Source organism: Musca autumnalis, unplaced genomic scaffold (genome assembly GCF_047663935.1).
Source record: "Musca autumnalis isolate F117 unplaced genomic scaffold, ASM4766393v1 scaffold_4, whole genome shotgun sequence".
Lineage (NCBI taxonomy): Eukaryota > Metazoa > Arthropoda > Insecta > Diptera > Muscidae > Musca > Musca autumnalis.
In genome coordinates this window covers 67368853-67392894 of record NW_027411977.1, presented here as the reverse complement: position 1 = coordinate 67392894, position 24042 = coordinate 67368853, and the positions used below count along the sequence as shown (strand labels likewise).

General features: G+C 35.9%; 1 protein-coding gene across 3 annotated transcripts; it reads left to right on the top strand.

The window, feature by feature from the left end:
* Positions 1–484: 484 nt before the first annotated feature.
* Positions 485–21142, top strand: LOC141402302 (uncharacterized). 3 transcript variants are annotated; one of them, XM_073983234.1, is made up of 2 exons: positions 485–1989; positions 20909–21142. In XM_073983234.1, the coding sequence occupies exons 1-2, from the start codon at positions 534–536 to the stop codon at positions 21028–21030; spliced, it is 1578 nt and encodes a 525-aa protein (XP_073839335.1). In that variant the 5' UTR covers positions 485–533; the 3' UTR covers positions 21031–21142. The 3 variants fall into 3 exon arrangements, with proteins under 3 accessions (XP_073839335.1, XP_073839334.1, XP_073839333.1); XM_073983233.1 differs by lacking the exon at positions 485–1989 and adding an exon at positions 4286–5808; XM_073983232.1 differs by lacking the exon at positions 485–1989 and adding an exon at positions 9505–11285.
* Positions 21143–24042: the final 2900 nt, after the last annotated feature.

Sequence of the window (24042 nt, the reverse complement as noted above, 5' to 3'; positions counted from 1 at the left end):
AAAATAAAACATGCATACTTTTGACGATGATTTTAAAACGATGAAGAAACCACAGAAGGTATATCTTTAATTATTTCCCAACTGGAATTGTGATTTGTGAAAAGTGCAAAAAGCTTAAGTATTCATTAAGGAATCAGCAAAACATATTATTTAGAGGGATTTTCTGTTTACTGAGAACGATGAAAAATTACAGACACTTTCAAGCCAACTTCTGTGTCACTTGATAAAGTAAATGTCCATACTACACATTCGTACAACAGAACGGCCAGCAATTATGTCTATTTACGACAATTTAGAAAGTATTAACAATGTAGAGATTCTGAGAATATTTTTTCAAAGAGATTCAAATAATTGCACAAATTGTTCAGAAAAAGCTGCCCACACCCAATACTCTCCGAAATCGTTTGACATATATATGGAAATACACCATACAATTTGCTAACAATAAAGCTCCCTTGCGATCAGTAGTGATATAGACTGCAGTGTGTTAGGAGCGGGCTGTTTATCGACATCGACAAAATATCAACATAACAATGATTGAAAATTCAGTTATTCCACAATATGCACTACTCAAGATTACCAAAAGACAAGAACAATTTGTTGTATCAAATGGAGACATCAACAAACTAATTACTACAGAAAAAGAATTTTTGGAATTCCTTAATCAAATTGGGCCCCAAGTAGTCGAATTATCTGCAAATATTCCTCTATCATTGGAGATTTTTGGAAATTTAACAAAACTGAAATATCATCTTAAGGTTATGAATAATGGAGATTTGAAGAAGATAGCCGATACCGTACAATATTTAGAAAATCTAGATGTTTCGGCATTTAACTTTGAAAAAGATGCCAATTTATGTGTAAAAGTGGAAACAATAGAGCAGTTGTTACGATTTGTCAAGTTGAAAAACCTACGCCTAGATATGCACCATTTGGGACTCAGAATCAATTTTAACGATTTTCAGAAACTAGTTACCCAGCTCCCTATGGAAGTATTAGATTTAAATTGTTCCATATTGTTCGAAGCCGGAGATAATATTGAGGAGGTCCGAGAACGAAACACATGTCTGCCACTGACTAAACTACACATAAATACCATTGAAAACCACTGTCAAACTTTTAAATTGCTGAACACTTTCAAAAACCTGCACGAACTTAAGATAAAATTTATTGGAGAGGAACACGTAACAGAAGATGTATTGAAAGAATTCTCCCATTGCTTTGAAAATGTGACACATTTAACGATGAAATATACACGATTTAAAGAAATCCACAACTTCGCCGTACCGCCGAATATCACCACTTTACATTTGAGCTATTGCCGAGGTCTGACATTTGATAACCTACAACAGTTATGGGAAGAAACGCCCCAGCTTATTGAGTTCACATCAAAGGGCATATCGTACAACATGATGGATGATGGCCAAGTGCTTAAAATATCACCTCTTATCGAATCTCTGAGCATTGAAAATCTAGATAAAAATCTGCTACGAGTCTCAACAACTAATACACCCACGGCTTTAAGACATGTAACGCTGCATCTCATCAATCCCTACAAATACATATTTGGTAGACGTCACAGAAGTCCCAGTCCACCCCCTGCTACACCATTGACATTGGATAATTTACTGCAATTCAAAAATTTAAAGAAACTCTCGTTTGTCGTAGAGCTACCAGACCAATGGCTTTATGTTCTTGGAGCCTTACAACAACTACCTCTACTACGTGAGCTTTCTTTGCGTGTAGATGGAAGTTCAGCATCCCAACTTCCTCACCCTTTTGCAACAAATATTACCCAACTTAATGTATGTTATCGTTGTACTTCACATGATTGTGCAAATTTCTGGCTAGGTATGTTCACTAATAATCCCGAGATGAGCTTAAATATGGGCATCTTTTTACACGAAGATGAAATATTGCGAAACTTAGTCGAACTAGAGAAGTTCCCTCAAGATCTACAAACCATCATGATTGCCGGTTTTAAAGTCGGTAAGTGTAATAATGTGTATATGTAACATTTTAACTAATATATTATAAGGGTCCGCGAGGATCCAAGACATGACCGTAAACTGCTTTTTTGTGAAATATTGTGTGGCAGGTACCTAAAGGAGTGGACCGATGTGGTTTATATTTGAACCTGATCTGTGTCTGAAAGAAATGTTTCAATATTCGAGAATTAGTTTTGTGGGTACCACACATGGTAGAACTACCAGGTTGTGGTATCACACCAGCTGATCGAATATGAAAAGTCAAATCCCTTTATAAAAAAATTATTTTTGTTGTAATTTCCCCAACAACATAAAGAAAGATTTGACATAACATATTAAAAATTTTACGATACCACTAACTGGATAATTGTGACATGGTACCACACATGTTTACGAACAAATTTGAACTTTTGTTGGGGAAGGCACTTGAAGAAGTGTACCTATATGACCCATCTTTGGACAACATAATATGAGGTGTAAAGTTTGGTCAAAACCGGTTGATCTGTTAGAAAGTTATCATGCGCACCAGTCAGTCATATCCACAGTAGGTGAAGTAGGTTTTTGACCACTGAAATTCCCAAATTTACAGCTAATTCGGTCAGAAAACGCAGATAAAATTTTTGGTAGAAATTATCTAAAATCAGGCGGTACCATTATATTGCGGGTATACATTGTTCAACAACTTTGCTCAAAGTTCCTTCCTCCGTTTCATCAACTGTTCCAAACTAACACCAATGAGCGCAAATATATTACACTCTAAACTTGTTCTGTTGAATTTCACAATGATAAATAAAATAATATGAATTACAAATGGAATAATTCGAAATTTAGTATTTAGTCATCGATGGGGGTATAAAACTTTCCCTCAGAAATTTGTCGGTATAGGTCCACGCCTTCATATAGCCCCCATAGAACGGTACCTCCCGATTTTAGCTATTTTGATGGTTGTGGCCACAATAATCCACCGAAATGGCTGAAATTAAACTATTTATTTGATCTTCATTTGGGATATTAAACGTTCCATATGAAATTTGTCGATATAGGTCCTCGCCTTCATATAGCCCCCGTAGAAAGTACCTCCCTATTTTCGGTGTTTTGAAGGTTGTGGCATCAATATTCCTCAGAAATGGCTGAAATGCGGTATTTAGTCTTCGATGGGGGTATAAAACTTTACCCCAGAAACTTTTCGGTACAGGTCCACGCCTTAGAATAGCCCCCATAGAATGGTACCTCCCTATTTCCGGTATTTTGAAGGTTGTGGCCTCACTTTTCCACCGAAATGGCTGACATTTTGTATATGGTCTTCATCTATGAGATTTGTCGGTATGGATCCACGCCTTCCCATAGCCCCCATAAAACAGTACCACCAGATTTTCGGTATCTCAAAGGTTTTAGCCTCATTATCACATCAAAATGGCTAACATTTAGTACTTAGTCTTCGTTGGGGGAAAACAACTTTCTCCCAGAAATATGTCGGAACAGGTCCACGCCGTCATATAGTCCTCATAGAACGGTATTTACCGATTTTAGGTATTTTGAAGGTTGTGGCCACAGCAACCTACCGAAATGGCTGAATTTTGGTTTTTAGTCTTTGTTAGGGGTGAAAGCCTTTCTGACTGAAATTCGTCGGTATAGGTCCATGTGTCGATATAGCCCTCATAGAACGGTACCTCCCGATTTTCGGAATTTTGAAACTTGTGGCCTCAATATTCCTCAGAAATGGCTGAAATGTGTTATTTAGTCTTCCATGGGGTTATAAAATATTCTAGAAGACAATGATCAGTATCGGCCGGCGGGTTATTCTATCCTCCATTGAAGTGTACCTCTTGATTTTCGGTATTTTGAAGGTTTATCGGAAATTGGGTATTTAGTCTTCTTTGAGTCTAAAAACTTTTCTGCCAGATATTTGTAGGTATAAATTGATGTTTTGATATAGCCCCCATGAAACGGCACCATCCGAAGTTCGGTATTTTGAAGGTTGCTTTACCGAACTTGCTGAAATTTGGTATTTAGTCTTCTTCACAACGGAAGGGAAACTAATTGTTCCATTTTACTGCAATACAACTCGTGGTGGAGGGCATAACAAGTTCGGCCTGGCCGAACTTAACGTCGTTCTTACTTGTTATTTATGTAGATGTAGAGATTCTGAGAATATTTTTTCAAAGAGATTCAAATAATTGCACAAATTGTTCAGAAAAAGCTGCCCACACACAATACTCTCCGAAATCGTATGACATATATGTATATGGAAATACAATATTCGATTTGCTAACAACAAAGCTCCCTTGCGTTCAGTAGTGATATAGACTGCAGTGTGTAAGGTTGCGGGGTGTTTATCGAAATCGACAAAATATCAACATAACAATGATTGAAAATTCAATTATTCCGCAATATGCACTACTCAAGATTACCAAAAGACAAGAACAATTTGTTGTATCAAATGGAGACATCAACAAACTAATTACTACAGAAAAAGAATTTTTGGAATTCCTTAATCAAATTGGACCCCAAGTAGTCGAATTATCTGCAAATATTCCTCTTTCTTTGGAGATCTTTGGAAATTTAACAAAACTGAAATATCATCTTAAGGATATGAATAATGGAGATTTGAAGAAAATAGCCGATACCGTGCCATGTTTAGAAAAACTAGATGTTTCGGCATTTGAATTTGAAAAAGATGCCAATTTATGTGTAAAAGAGGAAACAATAGAGCAGTTGTTACGATTTGTCAAGTTGAAAAACCTACGCCTAGATATGCACGATTTGGGGCTCAGAATCAATTTTAACGATTTTCAGAAACTGGTTACCCAGCTCCCAGTGGAAGCATTAGATTTGAATTGTTCCATATTGTTGGAAGCCGGAGATAATATTGAGGAGGTCCGAGAACGAAACACATGCCTGCCATTGACTCAACTATACATAAATACCATTGAAAACCATTGTCAAACTTTTAAATTGCTGAACACTTTCAAAAACCTGAACGAACTTAAGATAACATTTATTGGAGAGGAACAAGTAACTGAAGATGTATTGAAAGAATTCTCCCGATGCTTTGAAAATGTGACACATTTAACGATGGACAATACTCGATTTAAAGAAATCCACAACTTCGCCGTACCGCCGAATGTCACCAATTTGCATTTGAGATATTGCCACGGTCTGACATTTGAAAACCTACAACAGTTATTGGAAGAAACGCCCCAGCTTATTGAGTTCACATCAAAGGGCATATCGTACAACATGATGGATGATGGCCAAGTGCTTAAAATATCACCTCTTATTGAATCTCTGAGCATTGAAAATCTAGATAAAAATCTGCTACGAGTCTCAACAACTAATAAACCCACGGCTTTAAGAAATGTAACGCTTCATCTCATCAATCCCTACAAATACATATTTGGTAGACGTCACAGAAGTCCCAGTCCACCCCCCGCTACACCATTGACATTGGATAATTTACTGCAATTCAAAAATTTAAAGAAACTCTCGTTTGTCGTAGAGCTACCAGACCAATGGCTTTATGTTCTTGGAGCCTTACAACAACTACCTCTACTACGTGAGCTTTCTCTGCGTGTAAATGGAAGTTCAGCATCCCAACTTCCTCACACTTTTGCAACAAATATTACCCAACTTAATGTATGTTATCGTTGTACTTCACATTATTGTGCAAATTTCTGGCTAGATATGTTCACTAATAATCCCGAGATGAGCTTAAATATGGGCATCTATTTACACAAATATGAAATGTTGCGAAACTTAGTCGAACTAGAGAAGTTCCCTCAAGATCTACAAACCATCATGATTGCCGGTTTCAAAGTCGGTAAGTGTAATAATGTGTATATGTAACATTTTAACTATTATATTAGTTGGGGTCAACGAGGAATTCTTTTGAAACAAATTTCAAAATGATCCAAGACATGACCTTAAACTGCATTTTTGTGAAATATTGTGTGGCAAGTACCTAAAGGAATGGACCGATGTGGTTTATATTTGAACCTGATCTGTGTTTGAAAAAATGTTTCAATATTCGAGAATTGTGCGTACCGTGCATGCTTACGAACAAGTTTGAACTTTGGTTGGGGAAGGCACTGGAAGAAGTGTACCTATATGGTCCATCTTCGTACATGATATAATTTTGGACAACATATCGACGCCTCCAAACAATAGTATGCTAAGTCGACTTAGCATGTTTTCAAGTTCTTTACATTTTTATATTTAACGTCCTTTAACTTAAATTCTGTCAAATTTTGGTAATAATCGGACAATCCGAACAGAAGTTATAAACAAATATGTACATAGCATAGTACTGAAGGTCAAAGAAATTTCCAAACTTTTAGAGCTTGTCCTGCAAAACTCACTGTTCAGAATTAGCAAACTATTATTTGGAGGTGTTGAACGTCCTTTAACTTAAATTCTGTCAAATTTTGGTAATGATCGGTCAATCCGAACAGAAGTTATAAACAAATATTGACTTAGCATAGTACTGAAGTTCAAAAAAATTTCCACACTTTGAGAGCTTCTCCTGCAAAACTCACTTTTAGACTTAGCATACTATTATTTGGAGGTGTCGATATTATGAGGTGCAAAGTTTGGTCAAAATCTGTTGATCTGTTTGAAAGTTATAGTGCGCACCACTCAGCTATATCCACAATAGGTGAAGTAGGTTTTTGACCACTGAAATTCCCAAATACAAATTTAAAACTACTTTGGTCAGAAAACGCAGCTAAAATTTTTGGTAGAAATTATCTAAAATCAGGCGGTACCATTATATTGGGGGTAGACATTGTTGAAGCCACTTCAACAACTTTGCACAAAGTTCCTTCCTCCGTTTTATCAACTGTTCCCAACTAACAACAATGAGCGCAAATATATTACACTCTAAACTTGTTCTGTTCATTTTCACAATGATAAATAAAATAATTCGAATTACAAATGGAATAATTCGAAATTTAGTATTTAGTCATCGATTTGAGAAATTTGTCCGTATAGGTCCGCGCCATCATATAGCCACCATAGAACAGTACCTCCCGATTTTAGGTATTTTGAAGGTTGTGGCCACAATAATCCACCGTAATGGCTGAAATTTGGTATTTGGTTTTTATTTGGGGTATTAAACGTTCCATATGAAATTTGTGGGTATAGGTCAACGCCTTCATATAGCCCCCATAGAACGGTACCTACCGATTTTCGGTGTTTTAAAGGTTCTGGCCTTAAAATTCCTCACAAATGGCTGAAATTTGGTATTTAGTCTTCAATGGGGATATAAAACTTTACTCCAGAACCTTGTCGGCACAGGTCCACGCCCTAGTATAGCCGCCCATAGAACGGTACCTCCCTATTTCTGGTATTTTAAAAGTTGTTGCCTAAATATTCCACCGAAATGGCTGACATTTGGTATATGGTCTTCATTCTGGGTACTAAACGTTCCATATGAAATTTGTCGGTATAGGTCAACGCCTTCATATAGCCCCCATAGAACGGTACCTCCCGATTTTCGGTGTTTTAAAGGTTGTGGCTTCAATATTCCTCACAAATGGCTGAAATTTGGTATTTAGTCTTCGATGGGAATATAAAACTTTACCCCAGAACATTTTCGGCACGGGTCCACGCCTTAGTGTAGCCCCCCATAGGACGGTACCTCCCTATTTCCGGTATTTTGAAGATTGTGGCCTCAATATTCCAGCTAAATGGCTGACATTTGGTATTTGGTCTTCTTTTGGGGTATTAAACGTTCCATATGAAATTTGTCGGTATAGGTCTACGCCTTCATATAGCCCCCCTAGAACGGTAACTCCCGATTTTCGGTGTTTTAAAGGTTGTGGCTTCAATATTCCTCACAAATGGCTGAAATTTGGTATTTAGTCTTCGATGGGGATATAAAACTTTTCCCCAGAATCTTGTCGGCACAGGTCCACGCCTTCATGTAGATCCTACAGAACGGTACCTCCCGATTTTTGGTATTTTGAAGGTTGTGAGGCCACAATATTCCTTCAAAATGGCTGACATTTGGTATTTGGTCTTCACATGGGGTATAAAACGTTCCATATGAAATTTGTCGGTATAGGTCCACGCCTTCATATAGCCCCCATAAAACAGTACCACCCGATTTTCGGTATTTAGAAGGTTTTAGCTCCATTATCACATCGAAATGGCAGAAATTTGGTACTTAGTCTTCGTTGGGGATATACAACTTTCCCCTCTAAATTTGTTTTATAGTCCACGGTTTCATATAGCCCCATAGAATGGTACCTCCCGATTTTCGTAATTTGAAGGTTGTGACCAGAGATGATCTGTCGTCAATAATGACGTATCTGACATACATATCTGACGTATATTACATACGTCGGAAACGTCGTAAACCTAGCAAAAAAACAAGGTTTTTGACAGAATAAACAAACTAATTTTATAACCTAAAAATCGGTGTTTTTTTACATAATAATATACCTCATTTTATTATTTCATTTGAGATCCTATTATATTAAAAAAAAAAAAAAAACAGGCATAAAAAGATTTCACTCGAATATATACATTTATATTATATATTATATTATTAAATTATATATTATATATTTTTTTATATTATATGGACATTATACATATGTTTGTATATTACTTCACCCGCAAATTCTTTGAATCATACTCTAAAGCCACACTTTGAAACTTTCACAGCTTTTCGGCGAGAGGAGCTTGGGTGAAGGATCTCCTTCATCCTTCAACTTTTCGGATGAAAGTTTCACCGTGTGATTTTAGTGATACGTGAAGCAGTGGTAGTGTTCGAAATATATTGTAGATAGCGTGCTAAGTGCGCAATCCAATTTATTCAATTGTTTTAGTTATTTTAAAAATTAAAATATTAATTAAAATATGCTGTTATTTTCAAAAAAGGTACGGAGGCCCTTCAATAACACAGACAGGTTTGCAAAATTAACATTAAGTGAAAAATATGATGGTAACACACATTTTTTGAGGTTTATGACGTTTACTACTTTTTCTACGTTTTCTTCTTCATAAACGAAAGGAAACTAATTGCTCCATTTTACTGCTATACAACTCGTGTTGAAGGGTATAGCAAGTTCGGCCTGGTCGAACTTAACGATGTTCTTACTTGTTTTTTTATTCTTCTGAAATCAACCTATCGACGTCACCCATTTAGTATACATAAATATCCCAAACGGTGTGGAAACGTCAGGCCACAAAGGGTTAAAATAATAGATTAGTAGGGGATTTTGAAAGTATTTACTACTACCAAAAAGTACTATAAAAACGAGTATTTGATAATTATTTTCTTGCTGCTTATAGTCGCCATTTGAATGTACCGCCCGATTGAAGACATTTTTAGATACATTTTCCCACCTAAATTAGGCATTTGGGATATCAGAAAAGGGGGACAGGAAATTTATGGTATGACGATAAATTTTCGAGTGGAGATATACTGTCCCCTGAAGGCGCTAATGCAACACTACAGGCGATTTAATTTGAAATATGCAGATGCAGGAAGATTGATATATACAATGCATTGATCCCATATGGATGAGTATGTTCCCATACTCCACATTCCTACAACAGAACAGCAAGAATGTATTTTAAGAAAATTTAGAAGATATTAAAAATGTAGAGAACCAAGAAATATTTTTTCAAAGAGAACGCGGCAATAGTTAACATTTTTTCAGAAAAATCTGTCCACACTGCTCTCCAAAATGTTTTCACATATATTTGGAAATACTCACAACATTCGTTTTGCGCTAAAAATAAAGCTCCCTCTCGTTCAGTAGTGATACAGACTGCAGTGTGTTTAGGTGTTCGTTCTTCAATATCGAAAAAAGACATAAAAAATGACTGAAAATCCAAAATTTCCACAATATGCAATACTCAAGATTACACAAAAGCGAAAACAATTTATTGTATCAAATGGAGCCAACAACAAATTAATACCCACAGAAGAAGAATTTTTTGAATTTCTTAAGCAAACTGCCTCCCAAGTAGTGGAATTATCTGCAAATATTCCACTTTCTTTGGAGATTTTTGGTAATTTAACAAAATTTAAATATCATGCTGACAATGTAACTACTGGAGATTTGAAAAAGATAGCCGATGCCGTACCGTATTTAGAGGAACTAGATGTTTCGGCGTATGAATTTGAAACGGATGCCAATTTATGTGTAAAATCGGAAACAATTGAACAGTTGTTACGATTTGTCAAATTGAAAAGCCTACGCCTAGATATGCACGATTTTGGGCACCGAATCAATTTTAAAGATTTTCACAAAGTGGTAACCCAGCTACCAGTGGAAATGTTAGATTTGAGTTTCTCAATATTGTTAGAAGCTGGAGATAATGTTGAGGAGATCAAAGAACGAAACACATATCTGCCATTGTCTAAACTAAGCATTAATAGCACAGAAAACCACTGTCAAACTTTTAAATTGCTGAACACTTTTAAAAACCTGCAAAAACTTAACATATCATTTGTGGGAGAGGAACAAGTCACAGAAGATGAATTAAAAGAATTTTTCCAATGCTTCGAAAATGTAACACATTTAAAAATGAGCTATACCAAATTTAAAGAAATCCACAACTTCGCCGTACCACCGAATGTCACCACTTTGCATTTGAGCTATTGCGACGGTCTGACATTTGAAAACCTACAACAGTTATTGGAAGAAACTCCCCAGCTAATTGAATTCGAATCAGAGGGAATGTCATACAACATTGGTGAGGACCAAGTGCTGAAAATATCACCTCTAATTGAATCTCTGAGCATTGAAAATGTTGATAAAAATCTGCTACGAGTCTCAACAACCAATAAGCCCACGGCTTTAAGAAATGTTAAGCTGCATCTCATCAATCCCTACAAATCCATTTTTAGTAGACCTCACATAAGCGCAGGTCCAACCCCGGCTAAACCATTGACATTGGATCATTTACTGCAATTCAAAAATTTAAAGAAATTCTCGTTTGCCGTAAACCTACCAGACCAATGGTCTTATGTTATTGGAGCCTTACAACAACTACCTCTACTGTGTGAGCTTACTGTGCGTGTAATGGGAGCACATCGTGGAACAACAGCATCCCTACTTCCTCAAGCTTTTGCCACAAATATTACCCAACTTAATGTATACTACCACTGTACTCCAGAATGGTGTCTAAATTTCTGGCTCGATATGTTCACCCAAAATCCCGAGATGAACTTAAATATGAACATCTTTTTACACAACGAGGCAATGTTGCAAAACTTTATCGAACTAGAAAAGTTCCCTCAAAATCTGAAAACCGTCATGATTAGCGGTTTCAATGTCGGTAAGTATAATAACTTTTATTACCTACTTAGTCGGGACATTTTTCTTATAAGTTGAACTAAGAAAAGATTTCCATTCCTCTATATTTGTTGCTTTGCTTTTCACAATTTGGAATACCGGGTTTTTCGATCTCGTCTTCCACTTGTTTGCTCCACTAAAGTCTTGGCCTTCCAGTTCTGTCCGTTCCATGGGGGCTATATCGAAACGTGGACCTATACCGACGAATTTCAGTCGGAAAGGTTTTTACTTCCAACATAAACTAAATACCAAACTACCGAAAATCGGCATGTGCCGTTATTTAAGGGCAATATGAGGGCGTGGACCTCTACCTAAAAATTTCAGGCGGAACGTTTTGTACCCCCAACGAAGACTAAATAACAAATTTTAGCCTTAAAAGTACCGAAAATCGGGAGGTATTTTTCTAAGGGGGCTATATGAAAGCAAAGTTTTATGCCCCCAAATTTCAGCCATTTTGGTGTGATAATGAAGCAAACACCTTCAAAATACCGAAAATCGAGAGGTACCGTTCTATAGGGGGCTTTATGAAGGCGTAGACCCATACTGACAAAATTCTGGCGGAAAGTTTTATAACCCCAACGAAGACTAAGTACCAAACCTTCAAAATACCGAAAATCGAGAGGTACCGTTCTATGGGGGTATATCAAAACGTGGACCGATATAACCCATTTGCAATATCAAACATCCTGGGAGTAATATAAACTTCTATACCAAATTGCTAAGCTCTATCTTAAAAATTGCGAGCTGTATCTTGATTTCAACAGACAGACGGATATGGTTATGTCGACTTAGAATTTTACCCTGATCAAGAATATACATACTTTACAGGGTCTCCGATGAATATTTCGAATGACAAATGACAATGACTGAATGACAAATTTAATTATAGCCACCATACTATGTATGGTGGTGGGTATACAAATATACAGGTGTGACAAAATACAATCTTAAGTAGATATCTAAATATTGAACGAAAAGACCAAAACAAACAATTAAAACAAAACAACACAACAATACAACACATTCACTAAAATGACCAGAGGCATCATTAGTAATTTTCATGTCACACAAGGAAATGCACATACGAGTATATGCAGTTGGAACCAATTTTTTTTTTTATCTCGACACTATTTCGACTTTCTCGAAAAAAAAAACCTGAAGGTGCCATAGGATGTCATAGTTACTAAAAATCAACTTTAATGTTGAGGACTTGGAAAAAATACACAAAAAAGTATTTAAAAAAATTAATTTCCAGCAAATTTTATCCGAATAATTTGTACAGATTTTATTTGAAAGTAATTAAAATACCTTTAGCTAAAACTTCAATTTCGAAAAAAAATATTCTTTTAAATTCTTAGTTATTTGCCTTGTACGAAGTCACAACTTTAGTGACGTTTTAAAGTTTTAAGGGGTTACCTCTACTTATCACTTAAATAAATAATTTCAACACGCAAATAATTTCAACACGATCGGAAATTGCGTTTTTGAAGTCGGTGCCAACGATAGCTCGCTCGAAAACGAATCGACCGATCCTCATATGGTTTGGTGGGCTTATTATATACAAAAAACGCTTGTCTTTAAGCGAGACAGATTTTTTTAATTTTTTGCTCGAATTTTGGACAAACAACTGTCAATTTTTTGTTCAAATTCGAAATTTTGACTTTGACAGCTCACAATTTTTTTAAATCGGACGGATAGATGGATGCCCTAGGGACTCAGCGAGTGGCTTATGGAAACACACTCCTTAGACGGATACCCTAGGGACTCAGCGAGTGGCGTATGGAAACACACTCCCGGGGACTTCTGCACGCGGAAGCGAGTGAGTGGCTGAGGAAACACGCTCTCGGGGACTTCTGCACGCGGGAAACGAATGAGTGGCGTACGAAAACACACTCCCGGGGACTTCTGCACGCGGAAACGAATGATGCCTTAGACCAGCGACGACCACAGAAATACAACCAAAGCGAAGACATGTATGAACGTATGAGTAAAAAAAGCAACAACCACATTATGTTTTTGTTTGTTTTCATTTATTTACACTGTACGTGAGAGAGAGAAGCAAATGCAAAAACAACTCAGTGGGCGGCCTCACTATACGATCTAAGCAAAGAAGCTCGTCCCTGCCTTAGACACGCATGTTGTTGCTACTTGTTTACACCGAATATGTACCTTGGCTTCTGTTGCGCACGGCTGTTGTTGTTGCCTGTTGACATTGAAATAGAAAAAGAGTTCAGTAACTGCATTGAACGACGGTATTTTGTTATTGAAGGAATTATCGTTGATGTAAATAACACGAGGCCCATTTGATGAGTCCGAGAAAAAAATTACACGAGGCACTTCTGTACTTAAAGGAAAGAACAATTCCTTAAGGAAAATATGATAAAATAACAAGATTTCTGGCTGCCTTAGACGATTGGTGTGGGTGGAAACAAGCCGGCGACTTCCACCCTCACACGCTTAAAGACAAGACTATTAGGTTCTTAAAACGCGCACCAAAATACACGAAGATCGGCCCAACCGTTTTCGAGCTATCGTTGGCACCGCAAAACGCTTTTTAAAAAAAGGGTTTCGCAGGTAGCCATTTACCACAAGACTAAGCAACGTTTTTCAACAACAAAAATTCCAGAAGTAGTTCAAGATGTGCTCTTTCAGGCGCAAATAATATCTACCCAAGTTTCTTTGACAAAAATGAGTTTTTCTTGGCCTGCACAACTAGGGGTAACCCCTTAAATCATACGTAAATGTCAACTTATTCTGTTTTGCTTTCTTAAGTACCGTTATAAATTACAAAAACTTGGCTGGAATATTAAAATATGATATGTTTAGAGATAATTTGTTTAATTGTCATTGAAATTTGTTAATATCGATTTTTCGATATTTGTCACAGGTTGGGACCACAGTGCAATGGCTATGGAGTTTGTACCCAACTTATATGCTTCTTATTTCACAACTGGTGTTGTTTGTTGTGTATATGGCGGTGCCGAGGTAGACGAAGTCTTTAACTACCTCGAATTCTATTAACCTTTTTTACAGTTGGTCTAAGTTCCAGGGACCCATTTCACGTCGATACCATCAGCTTCGTCTCGTTGCCGTTTATTGCCAGACCCAATTTAGCAGATTCTCCTCCAACCTTCTATCAGTTTCTTCTTATACTGATGACCCATGTTGTAATTTCTTTTAGCATCTGCATCTCGTACAATCTTTTCAAGCGGGATGTTGCAGAGATCACCTGAATTCTGACATGCCTTTGAATACCTTTGAACGTGAGGGACTGTGGAAGGCTGCTCTGTAATCCACAAAAAAATGACAAGTGTAGATCTGCATCTCTTTGGTCTTTACACTGCGGCAAATATTTGGATTTTTCAAGTCTAAAGCCGCATTGGTATGACTAAATTATTCGTTGACCACATACTTAGTCATTCGCACAATATTCCTGGCACTATCTTATAAGCAATATGGGGTAGACTTATGGCCCTACAGTTAGATACATACAGTCGTATCTCTATTCTTGTGGACAGACCACAGGATGCTCAGATTCCAATAGTCGGATACGCTTTTTCCTGCCAGATGGTGGTAACTACCTTATCAGCGTCTGGTAAGCCATCGGCTTCTGCTGCCTTATTATTCTTAAGTCGGTTTTTTGCGGTATTCTTCACTTGTCCGGGCGGTATCTTCGTCTAGTATTGCATACCAAGAGTTTGGAAAAATGCTCATATCCTGGGCACACTATATGTATCTGTTACCAAATGTCCTTGCTCGTCTCAACAAGAGGATGATGTCAGTTTCATGTTTCACTTTTTGGAAGAATTTTCAGACCTCAGTCTAGCTCCTGCTCATCTCGATTCTTTCACACTTCCGCTTTTCTATTTTTCTCATTTTTCTGAGGAATATATGTTTCTCCTCCCTTCTTTTCTCCCAATACCTATTTCTGTCGGTAGCAACTCGACACTCCTGGTCATGCCATTGGGTTCTTTGTGGAGGTGTCTGGTATCCAAGTATGGAATTTGCGTGTGTTTGTATGGAGTTGGCATTACTTTTCCCTGTGTTGTAGATATATTATCGGACGATTACGATTATGCAGTTCGGCCAGTTGAGTGAAATATGCCGTGGCTATCTGTTGTGATTACAGCTTACCGATTTCCAGACACAACATGGTGTCTGTTCGTACTTTAATCGGGTACTTACGTTTGCGGTAGCAAGATGGTGGTCCGAGTCTATATTTGCCCCTTGCAACGATCGTACACCCAACACGATCGATGAATATCTACCATCTGTCACAAGGTGATCAATTTGATTTTTGGTCTGAAGTCCTTATGAATGTCGAGTTGCTTAAATCTGGTACTACTAACTACCATGCCGTCGCGAACTCTATGTGCCTTATTCTATTGTCATATGTTTCAAGGTGAAGGTTGCATTTCCCGACTTTTGGGCCCAAGACATTCTCCTTTCAAAGTTTGTCATTAAAATCGCATAGAATAATTTTAATGTTATGGGCAGGGCACTGGTCATACGTTTCTTCTAAGCACTCGTAGACAATATCTTTGGTCTGTTCGTCCTTTTCTTCAGTGGGAGCATGTGCGCAAATAAAGCTGAAGTTGAAAAGCTTTCATTTGGATTGTAGCAAGTCTTTTATTCACTGGGGTGAAGCTGGTGATCAGATGTTTTAACCTCCGACCAAGAGTGCGCAATTTCAAGGTGCAAGTTCGCAGATCATGGTGCTTAAAGCGTTTGCGGGTTTGGTAAACTTTAGAGGGGGTTGTTTTTTTCTTTGCTTTTTCATGTTGTGCGGCTTTTTGGAGGATGGGTTACTAACCCAAGACCCACCCCAAGTTTATAACGTTCCTATGGGTGAACTCACGGCACTTGTTAGCTTACTACTTTTAACGGGAGTTAATATTATAACATACGAAAAAATGTCATACAACTTTGCAAGAGAACATTAACTGGCACTGGTCCTCAGTCAAAATATCATAGAACTTATCCAAAGAGTTGTAACGAGGTTTCAGACAAGTAGGTAGCCTGTAGTATGCTCTTTTCTCTCTACGTCATCGAAAGTCAAAAACTAGAACAAAATCAATAGACTCTGTCAACAGCTATATACCTGTTGAGATAAACAATTGTGGAGGAGGGAATGGTATTAGTTGCGGTGGCCCTAATTATTCCACTGACAGATATAACCAAAACAGTCTACACAAATGAAATCCTCAATCTGTCTTTTATTATATGAACAATACTAGCGTAGTTTTTCGTCCTTAGAAGGAGTGACTATAAATATTCGACTGAAATTACACTAGCATTTCTCTAATTTTTTATACAGAAATGTAATTTTGGGATTGTGTCTACATTTTTTTTTTGGAAATTTCCTATCACAGACGAGAAAGTTTTAGTACGATCCGAGGTATGGCCTCGAACTGAACTCAAGCTCAGAAGCACGTAGCTTTTGTGGAGGGATGGACCAAAAGGAATAGACCGATATAGTAAATCCTCGAGGTTAATCAAAGTTTAAGAGAAATATTATGATGTGAAACGTTTGGACCAATTTCAGTCACCCCTTTCGCTAGTTAATGGGACCAAACAGCCCTTTTAGTTGGTCAGCGGATGATTTTTAGAGTTTTAGAACTTTTATATCAGACTAGCAAATGCCCGGTACTTCGTATGCGGAAAGGAAACGAAATATATATAAACAATATTTAATACGGGAATGGTGAATACTGGAGATTCTGTTGTACTAAGACCTATTTTTATTACCAATATTTTTTCGATTGTAGTCAGAATTTAAAAAAAAAAAATTGTCGTATCGCCTCCGCATCTACCATATTTTTTATTTCGAATTTTCAAAACTACGTATCATATTGCAAATTTCAGATTTGACTCCTGGTTTAACCCCTTCACTAACACAGCATTCTCTTTCAGTACGAATTTCCAAACACTAAACTTTATCTCACCCCTTCACAACAGCAATCACGCACATTCACAATTCAAGGTTCTAGCTTTAGCGGTTTCGCCGAGAACCCGAATAGGTCCGTTAAATTTTCGGCCACGTTTTCGTATATCCCCATATAACGGTACCTCTCGACTTAGTGTATTTTTAAAGAAGAACAAATGTATATTGTCCAATTTTCTTTAAATTTGGACCTTGAATACTCAGAGGATATAGAACTTTAATTTAAAAAATCTCCACTTCAATCCACGTTTATTAGAAGAGATATTTTGAAGATTTAGAGTATTTTGAAGATCTTTTGCAAATTTTCTAACCGAAATTCGGAATTTGTGGCATGAAAGGTTAGAAAACTTCTTTACAAAAAATTGTACTTAATGTGCACCGGTATGTCAACCGTATATAACGGAAAATTTTTTGAAGGCATTTCAATTTAGGATTTTTTAATATCACCCAACACCAAATTTAGTACCTTAACTATTTAAAATGGTTTTGAGGTCAACATGTTACCCAACTTTTCCTACACATAGGTAAACGTTTCAAAAATTACTTCCTTATATTCAACATATATCCTAATCCCAATTCAGTTTTCCAGTTTTACCAGTTCCTCTAAACCCCATTTGAGGACTATTTAGTAGTTTTTGTATAAACCTCCTCCCTACCTCCACTCTAAACACCAATTGCTAATCTAATATCGAATTTCAAAATTCCAGTTCTACCCTTTACAAAATCACAAATTGTACAAAATTATATACCATATAGCAAATACCAAAAGGTACCAAATTTTGTACAATTTAGCACTTTTCGGACACGAAAATGTACTTTCATATCTCAGCTCTATCCGTTCACCTAAACCCAAATTATAGCCAATGTAGTTCCATTTAGCACTTTTCCATAAGTACGAATTTCCAAAACTACCTCAATCCTACACTCCAACAATAATCTGTTCACGCAAATACAAATTATAGCGAATTTCGTACCATTTAGTACTACTTCGTGCACATTAGTACGATTTTCCAAAGCTACCTCCATATCTCAATTCTATATTCCAACAGTAATCTTAATTCCAAATTTCAGGATTCCAGCTCTTCAAATCCAAATCATACTAAACTCACTACCATTTAGGGCTTTTCGACTTTTGGTACATCTTTCTTACTCTTCATCAGTGACCCCCATTCCAAATTTCAGGATTCCGGCCCTATTCGTTAAACCATACCCAAATTGTACTATATTTAGTACCATTTAGTATTTTTCGTATAATTTTAATTCGAATTTCCAAAAACCTTTCTTTTTTACTCTCCATCAGTGACCTTCATTCCAAATTTCAAGATTCCAGCTCTATCCGTTCACCCAAACCCAAATTGTACTAAATTTACTACCATTTATTACTTTTCGTACACTTATAGTTCGAATTCCAAAAACCTTTCATTTTTACTCTCCATCAGTGACCCTCATTACAAATTTCAGCATTCCGGCTCAATCCGTTCATCGAAATCCAAATTGTACTAAATTTAGTACCATTTAGAACTTTTCGTGCACTTATAATTCGAATTTCCAAAAACCTTTCTTTCTTACTCTTCACCAGTGACCCTAATTTAAAATTTCAGTACCATTTAGTACTAATTTAGTACTTTTCGTACCCTTACAGTTCGAATTTCCAAAAACCTTTCATTATTACTCTTCATCAGTGACCCTCATTACAAATGCCTGTATTCCAGCTCTATCCGTTCACCCAAATCCAAATTGTACTAAATTTAGTACCATTTAGTACTATTCGTGCGTTTATAGTTCGAGTTTCCAAAAACCTTTCATTTTTACTCTTCATCAGTGATCCTCATTCCAAATTTCAGGATTCCAGCTCTATCCGTTCACCCAAATCCGAATTGTACTAAATTTAGTACCATTTAATACTTTGCGTGCACTTATGGTTCGAATTTCCAAAAACCTTTCTTTTTTACTCTACATCAGTGACCTTCATTCCAAATTACAGGATTCCAGCTCTATTCGTTCACCCAAACCCAAATTGTACTAAATTTAGTACCATTTAGTACTTTTCGTACCTTTATAGTTCGAATTTACAAAAACCTTTCATTGTTACTCTTCATCAGTGACCCTCATTCTAAATGTCTGTATTCCAGCTCAATCCGTTCACCCAAATCAAAATTGTACTAAATTTAGTACCATTTAGTACTTTTCGTACCCTTACAGTTCCAATTTCCAAAAACAGTTCATTATTACTCTTCATCAGTGACCCTCATTCCAAATGCCTGTATTCCAGCTCAATCCGTTCACCCAAATCCAAATTGTACTAAATTTAGTACTATTTAGTACTATTCGTGCACATATAGTTCGAATTTCCAAAAACCTACATCTTTCTAGCTCTCCATCAGTTAACCTCATTCCAAATTTCAGAATTCTAGCTCTTACCGTTTGCCTAATACAAAGGGTACCATATTTAGTACCTTTTAGTACTTTTCGTACACTTCTAGGTCGAATTTCCAAAAACCCAGCCTTATCTCACCCCTACACACCAACAGCAACCTACACCCAAAATTTCAACTTTCTAGCTGCAGCGGTTTCGTCTGGGCGTTGATGAATCAGTCAGTCAATCAGTCAGTCAGTCACTCACCTCACTACTCTTTTATATATATAGAAGTTCTCAAAATGCCCACGAACAATATTATATCGTATCGTAAATACTACCTTCGGTAAAAATTTTGCTGATTTGCTGATGATGACCACAATCGTTTAAACAGGTAGACAATGATCCTCAAACAGCTCTTTAACCGCATTTAAGAGAACATTTTTACTTTCTGAGAAGGAGGTTTTCGAAGGTGTTGTCCGGTATAGAGCTTCTTAGAACATGATGTACGTTTAGTCAGGGGGTGCCAAGTCAAGGCTGTACGGTGAATGGACCATCAACTTCACCTTTTGACCGATCAAAAATATCCTGGTTTAAGTCGATGTGTAAGAGCTCGCATTGTCATGGTCCACAATGGCGTTTTTGGGGGTTTTCTTGTTCGTTTTTCGAATTACTCCAAAGATTTTAGACAAAAAATTGTGGTGCACCAATCAGAATTAAACGTCCTACGTTGTTCAAGAGAAATAGCCGCCACATGACCAGTTTTGCCGAAGAAACAAGTGATCATTAGCTTCGAAGTGGTTCTTCCTTGAAAAATTTTCGATTGTTACCGCCTTCTTTCGAGCGATTATCAAATTGTACTGGATCGAATGAGAACAAAATTTGTTTACAGACAGGTGTTGCAATATAGAATGTATGCTGATGGAAGAAATGCCCAAGGATGCCTCTATCTCACGCGTATCTAACATGCCAATGGTTCATAATGAGTTCACGAACGGCAACAATGTTTTCTTGCTAAACGGTCGTTTTTGTAGGACCTTCGCTTTTGTATACAACTACTTCCATCCGTTCGCACGCTAGGATGATTTCCACATACGAAAGGAAGGACATGGCTATATCAATGTATAATTACACGCTGAACAAGAACAAACGCATGACAAACTTAATATATCCTCCATTATGTGGTGGTGGGTAAAAACTGATCTATTCTTTAAATTATATATTTTAATTAAGTCAATTTTTCTTTAACAAACTTTGCAAATATTTTTATTTAAATTTACTTTGTATTTTATTTTTTTATTTTCAGACTGTGCCCAATTAAGAAATAATTTTGAAGAAACGTTGAAGACTTTTAAGTACAATTTTGAGGAATTCGAAGTCGATGATTTAGACAGATTAGACTACAACATTGTCTTATCTAGAAAATAATAATGTTCCAGCTGGCCTGCGAACAGTATAATGATATTTGATTTCAGCAACAGCATTGTTAATAATAATTAAACTGTTCATAATATTAATAAAGGCAAATTAATGATATAAATAATTATTTGTATAGCCTTATATTTGTAAACAGGTAAACAGTTAGAGCTACATATATATATATATATACATTGTTTGTTTAAACTCCACTGTGGAAAACCAAAACCAAATTAAAAGAAAAATGACGCAGAAATTTACGTCACGATGTAACATAAAAAGGGGAGCAATGTTCTCCCTTTTGGACTTTTTGAAAACATTTTGTCCAAGACTCTATATAAGTACTTTACGTACGGACGGACATTACTCAATCCACTCCAAATAGTCTGAAACGGATTTCGGAGGCACCGTTGCTGAAAAAATGTTTCGGCAACATATCTCTTTAATATTTTGTATATTAGGTTTGTCCTCGTACAAAGATGTACATACATTAAGATTGGAAAACTCAATTGTTAACATTTGTCAATAGATGGAGTTAAGATCTGTTGTTATGATGTCATAACAACATTCTGTTAAGTAGTTTACCATTTCAGGCGATTTTAACCACTAAGTTCATACTCAATGAACTGGAAACTGCTATGGAATACAATCCTGAGTCCAAATCTTTGCTTTCCTTCAATCTGTATAAGCCGAATTGCACTTTAATGGGTTTTTTAACATTAGCATACCCCTGTTGTTGATAAAATGTTTATATACTTTGTTTCATAAACATTTTTGCATTATGCATCTTTTCTAGTCTTTATGTTCTATGTCTTTGCCTCGTACTTACTAAATGTTGCTGAAACACTTTTTCCAGCAACCTTTTCTTTATACAAATGTCAGTTTTAGGAACATTTGCAATAATTTTTACAAATTATCGAGTACGCGGACAGGCATATTGTTCGGCTTGGATGTCCAGTCATATAATTCCCGAGATATAGTTATTTGATAAAAAATTTAGTTTATTTATTGTACGGCTGGTATAATAATTGCTTATAAATTTCAAAACCGAAAAAAGACGCTGTTTTTAAGATGCTTAAGACAAATCCTTAAATAAAACAAATGTTAAAAAATGTAATTTTATATATATATATATATATATATATATATATATATATATATATATATATATACATATATATTTTTTTTTTTTTTTTTTTTGGTAAAATAACAAATGGAATAAAGAAAAATAGTAATCATTCGAATGCATTTACCAAATAGGACTTAAAATTTTTGTAATTAATACAGAAAATATATTAATACAGAAAATTTTCAAGAAAATTGAATAGTTCAATCATTGTTTAAAAATTGATTTTTAATAACAAATCGCGCCCACTGCAATTTTTTTCTATTCTCTATTCGATGGCTGATAAAAAATACAAAAAAGATTTTTTCCTATTTGGACCAATATTAAAGAAGTTATGAGTAGATTCAAGATATATTTATTGAGACTTATATAATGCAAAGACATAAATACAACTAAGACTAGACAAAATGCATGCAACAAAAAAATGTTTAAGAAATTTTGTATAGAAACATTACCCTTAACAGGTTGCAGTTAATTCAAAATCGCAACCAAGGAGGAACATTTCATGTAATGGTACAGTATTTTTTGCTTACCTGCACAATCAAAAATTGCACGACTACTTGTGCAGCAATCCCTTAAATGCAGGAAGCTTAAATTCGCTTACCTGCCCAACAAGGCCGATATATTCAATATTATTTACGTGCATATGATGTGCAGCTATAAGCAATGTTGAAATAATAAAGTTAGAGACATTTTAAATTCGGGAGAGAAAACGTTACAATTTTTTACAATTCATTATCTTTTCTTGTGTTGTATTTGTTCTGCACACGTCTTATCAGTACAAAATCAGAGTGACTGAACTTTATCATTGTTTTGAGTTCGTAAAACAAATTAAAAATTTTTCTTGTGCAGATATATGTAAATTTTACAACCAAATTGAAGTAAAATCACCAAAATTTTGATGCAGCTATGCCGAAAATGCAGCTATTGAATGTGCACCAAAACATAATATATTGAACGGAATTTACAGAATAGTTGCCTATAAACATATTTTTGGACAGGTAACGCCAAAATGCAGCTATGAATAATGCAGGTATCCAGAAATTACTGTATCAGAAACGAAATTTATGAATTCAAGGATCTATTCAAGAATAATTCTATGTCAATTGGATCGGTAAATTCGGTTAAATACGTAAAAATGTATAAAAGAAAAAAATGTTATATCACCATATCGTAACATATTCTTCTTCTTTATTTGCACATCCGATGTTCGGATATATGCGATTATACAATATTTTTACAATTTTAAGTGATAAAGTGAATATTTTAGAACATTTCATATTAATTGAAGATCTCTATTTCTCGCAGCATTTAGAAGGCTTCATTCGTCTTGGAGTCCGGTTTGGATATTTTTCAGCCAGGAGAGTTCTTTTCTGCCCCTGGTTCGTCTTCCTTCAATCACTCCTTGGATAATGTTTTGCAGTATTTTGTATTTGTTATTTCTCATGATCTGGGACACATATGACACTTTTCGGCTTTTGATAGTTCTTATTAGCTCCCTATTTGCATTCATTTTCCTAAGAACTTCGTTATTATTCATTCGGTCTGTCCACCGTATTTTTAGAACTTTTCGGTATATCCATATCTCAAAGGATTCGAGTCTTATCATGTCGCTTGTTTTTAGCGTCCAAGTTTCTGCGCCATATAAAAGAACAGACCACACGTAACATTTTATAAATCTGTGTTTTGTTTGGATACCAATGTCGTGACTCGTTAGTACTTTGTAGTATTTATAGAAGGCGTCTCTAGCCATCTCTATACGGCACTTTATTTCATTGGATATATTCCATTTGTCGTTTATATTGATTCCCACATATTTAAAGGTATTGACTTTTTCAATTTCGGAGTTGTTAATCTTTAAATTGAAGTTGCTAGGTAAGTTATTTCGACTTATTACC

Excerpts from the sequence above, each read along its gene's own strand:
- LOC141402302 (XM_073983232.1), top strand. The coding sequence starts at position 9,821 with ATGACTGAAAATCCAAAATTTCCACAATATGCAATACTCAAGATTACA. Across the intron at positions 11,286-20,908 it reads GATTAGCGGTTTCAATGTCG|ACTGTGCCCAATTAAGAAAT; the intron begins GTAAGTATAATA and ends TTTTATTTTCAG.